The sequence below is a fragment of the Notolepis coatsorum genome (genome assembly GCF_963971535.1).
Source record: "Notolepis coatsorum genome assembly, chromosome: 17".
Taxonomy (NCBI): domain Eukaryota; kingdom Metazoa; phylum Chordata; class Actinopteri; order Aulopiformes; family Paralepididae; genus Notolepis; species Notolepis coatsorum.
The window spans coordinates 44,524,558-44,530,557 of record NC_140181.1 but is presented as its reverse complement, the minus strand read 5'-3'; the positions used below and the strand labels follow the sequence as shown (position 1 = coordinate 44,530,557).

Below are 6,000 nucleotides of genomic sequence, written 5' to 3'. Positions count from 1 at the left end.
GTGTGTGTGTGTGTGTGTGTGTGTGTGTGTGTGTGTGTGTAACCCTAACTAACCGTACTGTCATGCACTTGTCCTAATAAACTAACCTACACTGTAGCACTCAACACTTTGATGAACATTGTTGCTCAGCTGATAGAGTTGTGCCCTTCCTGATGGCTTGTCGTACAGAACTTGTAAGTCGCTTTGGATAAAAGCGTCAGCTAAATGACTAAATGTAAATGTAAAATGTAAATGCGTGCGTGCTGCTTCTGTACCGTACCTCTCGGAGGTTGGGTCCTTGCAGTTGAGAGGGTACTTGAGCTCGATGACGTGGCCGTTCTTCTCGCGGAGGAGGTCGTGCTGCTCTGTGTAGTACTGCACCAGCTCGGCCAGCGTGGCAAACTTCTCTCCGCCATACAGGTCATAGTAGTCCCCCGAGTTCTGGATCTTTATGTGGGTCACCTCATCGTTTCGCCTGCGGAGGGCAGAGAGAGAGAAAAAAAAGAGAGAGAGAGAGAGAGAGAGAGAGAGAGAGAGAGAGAGAGAGAGAGGTCTTGTTTTCACATGTGTCCTGTGGAATAGTGGTAGTGAAAACACACACACACACAAACATGCACATAAACACATAAAGACATGTACGCACACAGCCACCTATAGAATGTATGCAAGCAAGTATGTGTGTGTAAACACACACACATGCCTGCAAACAGAGAGAGACACATACACACATCGACGACGATGAGGAGGAGTATAGAGCCCTGGTGGAGAGCTTTGTGGGGTGGAGCGACAGCAACCACCTCCAACTCAACACCAGTAAGACCAAGGAGCTGGTGGTGGACTTCCGGAGGGCCCCCCCCCCCCCCCCGATTCCCTTCACCATCCAAGGGGAGGAGGTGGAGGTGGTGGAGTCATATAAGTTCCTTGGGGTACACCTGAACAATAAACTGGACTGGTCGGACAACACAGAGGCCCCCTACAGGAAGGGAGAGAGCAGGCTGTTCTTCCTGATGAGACTCAGGTCCTTCAATGTTTGCAATAGACTGCTGCAGTCATTCTACCAGTCTGTAGTGGCCAGTGTCCTCTTCTATGCTGTGGCATGCTGGGGGGGGGCTACATCAACTCGAGGGACACCAACAAACTGAACAAGCTGGTGAGGAAGGCTAGCTCCGTGATGGGAGTCGAGCTGGTCAGACTAGAGGTGATGACAGAGAGGGGGATGAGAAGGAAGCTGGCTGCTATCCTGGAGAATCACTCCCACCCCCTCTACGACGACAAGATGAGAAGCCAGTTCAGTCACAGACTCATACCCCCCCCGACACTCAACTAACCGCCTCGGCCAGTCCTTCATACCAGCGGCCATCAGGCTCCACAACAGTGGGCAGGGACTGCTGCCAGACATCCAACTACAGCTACTAGGAACCTAAAAAGGACAATAACACTACCATATCAACTGCACCTTATGTGAATAATGTATATTTCAGTTAGTTAGTACCTTATGCATACTGCACCTTATGTGAATACTGTATATTTCAGTTAGTTAGTTAGTTAATTATATTGACTTGTTATATTGTTTACACTGCTTGTTTTTACTACCTGTACCTCCCCTCCCCCCTCGCCCATGCTGCTATGATGCCTGAATTTCCCCAAGGGGATCAATAAAGGAATATCTTATCTTATCTTAAAATACAGTAGACAAGTGAGCACACACACATACACAAACACATAGAACATAATATGCAAGTGAGCGCGAGTACATGTGCACACACATACACACACACCTGACACATGATAGCATGCGCACACAGACACACTAACTCACGTACACACACACAAACACACACACACACACACACACACACACACACACACACACTGAAGGATGTCAGGACAGAAACACTAATAATGCAATCAGATATTGAGAAACAGTTGGTTACAAAAGTGCTTGATTGGCCACATTGTTGCACACAAACAGGATAATAACACATGATGAAAATAACAGCAGGTGAAAAGGTAACTGAAAAACACTTAATGTGCTCCATATTGAGCGTGGCTACCAATAACAGCAGATGCTGAACAATACCTTTCTGGCCTGTGATAGAAATCAAGCACACCTCTGTCTCCTTGCATGGCAATACAAATTTGTTTTGCATTTGTCATCCATTTTCACTCGACTCAAGTGGTGGTATTATTCGGTTGTATCATCAAGTGAATTATTGCCAATTTATCATACCTATACTCTGAAATCGAATCCGTGGGAATGATTGGTTTTGCGCAAGATGAGTGAAAGCTGCGGTAGATATAGATGCTGAGGTGAGAGACATTTTCTGTGTGTGTTCCACTTAAACCCTTTTGGGACATGCAGTCGGGACAATGTGCGGTTTAGACGAAGGGCGGTGTCTTGGTAGAGCAAGGACATGAGGCAGAATGCCCACCTCCTCCTGTGTGAACATTTATTTAAATGGCATGTAACCCATTTCCAGGACCAGTTTGACCTATAATTGCTAATCTTACAAACTCTTGTGGGTGAATAATTAATAGGTATTATTAGCTTGCAAATTCATCAATATAGTGGGGTGCCATTGAACACCTCAGCTGGAAGAGGTAGAGGTTCTGGCGGGATGGTGTCAGGAGAACAGCCTCTCCCTGAACGTCAGCAAAACAAAAGAGATGATTGTGGACTTCAGGAGGTCGGGGGTCAGGGAATACAGCCCCCTCAGCATCGACGGGGGCACCGGTCGAGAGAGTCAGTGAACAGTTTTAAGTACCTCGTAGTCCACATATCCGAGGACTTGACATGGACCACACACATTGACAGTGTTGTGAAGAAGGCACGACAACGCCTCTACTTCCTTAGGCGCCTAAGGAGGTTCAACGTGAGTCAGAAGATCCTTAAGAACTTCTACTCATGCACAATAGAGAGCATCCTGACTGGCAATATCATCTCCTGGTTTGGGAATAGCACCGCACAAGACCGTAGCAGACTACAAAGAGTGGCCCGTTCAGCCGAACGCACAATTGGAGGTGGGCTTCAAGACATTTACAACAAGCGTTGCAAGAGTATGGCTAAGAGAATAATAAATGACTCTAGCCACCAAAACAACTGCCTCTTTGAACTGCTGCGGTCAGGCAAGCGATACCGGAGTCTCATGGCAAGCACAGAGAGACTCAGAAAGAGCTTCTATCCCTAGGCCATCAGGATGCTCAATGACAATTAACACTATGTAACAAACCATCAAACACACTCACAGTACACACATCCACACGTACACACTCACTGTAGCACCCACTTTACACACTTTAGACACTTTAACACACTTTATATTTATTGGCAACTCATACCTCATTGCACATAGCCAAGCCTTGCACCTTACCACCACAATGTGGCACCACGAGCTACCTCATCCCATTTATTGTATTGTAACTCTACTCTGCATTGTATATTGTATATTATATATATGTATATTGAACATTCTTGTTTCGTTTACACTTGTTTAAGTACTTGACTTTCTAATTTATACTTATTATACTTATTTTATAATTATCTATTTTTATCTAGCACACTCTCAGGAGCAAAACAGAAAGAAGCATTTGATACAAAAGTATTCTGTATTTCTGTATGACAACTAATAAAGAAACTTCAAACTTGAACTTGAGCTGCTACATTTACTGTTTCTATGTATCTAATTAACCCGTCACATAAGATTCTTCAGCAGTAAGAGCATAAAGTACCTGACGCTCACATTTAGATATGACTCACCCACACAGATGTTTCTCTCACAACACTGTGGTGGAAATAGTACTAAAATATATTCAATCAAGCAGAGGTACTGTTTCATCAGTTCAATTAGTACTTATTACATTAAGAGTACTTCTAGACAAGGCGGTTAGGTGGCCGAGCGGAGATTGCGTTCGTCACCAACCCCGGAGCTGTGAGCTGGATTCGCCTGTTCGAATCCAGCTCACAGCTCCGGGGTTGTCACCAGCTTGGCTGGCCGTCTGCACTAATACAATTGGCTGTATTAGAGGGTGGGAGAAGCTGGCGGGGTGGGTCCGGGTCGTTGTAAACAGCGACTCCTACAGTTCGGTCGGGGCGCCTGCTAAGCGCGGATAGGACTTGAGGGGGATAGTGTGGTCCTCCCACACGCTACGCCCTCTCGATGAGAATCCGCGCTGCCAGGTGAAAAGAAGCGGTGATTGGCTGGACGTGTGTCGGAGGAAGCGCGTGGTAGCCTCCACTCTCCCAGATGATCTGACTGTGGGGGGTAAGTGCGCAGCGACCAGGAAGGGACTGGGAATTGGCATACGACTAACATTGGGATGGGAGAAAATCGGAGGAAAATGGAGGGGGAAAAAGATCAATAAAGAAAAAAAAAAGAGTACTTCTAGACTATGCATCTAGAGAGTTAATAAGTTTAGTTCTCCTCTCTTGGCAGAGCTTGAGGTGTGGCCTGCAACAGAAACCCCTCCCTATACCCACTCAACTCCAACCCACACAAAAACTAAATATGTAAACAAAGCGCAATACTAAGCGGGGCTCTTTTGCCTAGAGGCCGCTGTTTGACGGATATTTTACATATTCTACCTTTAACCACATTCTTTGACCAGGGTAGATGGCCAACGCTCCCAGCAACAGTGAAGCAAGGGATACAATTATTTTGCTCTAATGTGTTTGTATGTGTCACATAAACCTGAACTTGAAAAAAGTATTTTTAAATATTCCATGGTAACATGTTCCTATCATGTGATTAAAAAAATTATGTTAAGGGAACTCATCGAGCAGTGTTCCCCCGTCAGGAGTTAAGAGCATTGTCTCACAACCAATCTATTACAGTGAGTGGAAACTCAATCTTGTTCAGCCCTTTCTCTTGGTACTGTAGGCCTGCAATTTGTAATCCTCCAACAAGCCAGTTTAGTTTAATCCACTAACAGCAAGCCTCTCTGGAACCTGGTGGAACAAGTAACATCTTAATTCGTTTAGTTTAGTTTAGTTTCACCGGGGCTTATTCAAAGTCCTTCCCTTCGTTTTTAACAAGTCATCAAATATCAATAAAATACAATAAAAAGAGAGTTGAACAGAATTGCGTGATTATAAATCTATAGGATGTAGGTCAGCTACAGTAATTTGGTGGTGATATTATCGACTGTCTAATGTGTATGTTTGTTTTTACCCTGTGTGATGATTGTGTTTATGTATTTAGTCTGAAGTAGGACTACACAATATATGGTTTCAGCATCGATATGGCAATGTGAGCCAAATGGGGCATCATGGATCTCTTCTAGACACCACCATTCCTCCATACATTCATATTATTTAGCAACATGCATTATTAATATCATTTGGATTATGGACTGCAGCCTGGATTGATAGATAAGTATTATCTGAATACAATGGTGTCATGGTGAGTCAACCAGTATTAAACAACGGCCTCATTTCCCTCCAAAATCACTTTTGCTAGAGCGATTAATTCTTCTCAAATGGAGCTGTTGAAGTTAAAAACCGCATAGATCTGGTGAAATGATGGTGCTCCTGTATTTTTTCACATCACAGCATACAGTATATCACAAAAAACATCAGTATATCAACAAAAACTAAAAAGATGTCCATGTTTTCCAATATGGTGCAGGCCTAGTCTGAAGTCTTTATGACACATGTCTGTTTTTACACAGTGTGATCATTTCATATGTTAAGTATTGATGTGTACTCGTGGTGACCGTCTCCTGCCCAGGGACTGCAGATTAACGATTAGCTTGGTAGCTATAATCTGGTGCAAATGTAATGTTGTCCATGGTCCCTGACAAATAAACTTAACAAATACCTACATTTAATATCTGAGACAACAAGAGATCAAGCAACCATCAGCCTACACTAGCAGGAAACAGCTGATACTCGGCCAACTAGACTACACACACACACACACACACACACACACACACACACACACACACACACACACACACACACACACACACACACACACACACACACACACACACACACACACACACACACACACACACACA

The 6,000-nt window shown here is 44.3% G+C and overlaps 1 protein-coding gene across 2 annotated transcripts in view; it reads right to left on the bottom strand.

The window, feature by feature from the left end:
- ptpn11b (protein tyrosine phosphatase non-receptor type 11b) overlaps nucleotides 1-6,000 on the bottom strand; it is a 206,636-nt gene that overhangs the window by 76,245 nt on the left and 124,391 nt on the right. For both annotated transcript variants that reach the window (XM_084332718.1, XM_084332719.1), the window contains exon 3: nucleotides 260-454. In XM_084332718.1, coding sequence (XP_084188844.1) covers nucleotides 260-454 — 195 coding nt within the window. The remainder of the gene's footprint in view (nucleotides 1-259; nucleotides 455-6,000) is intronic.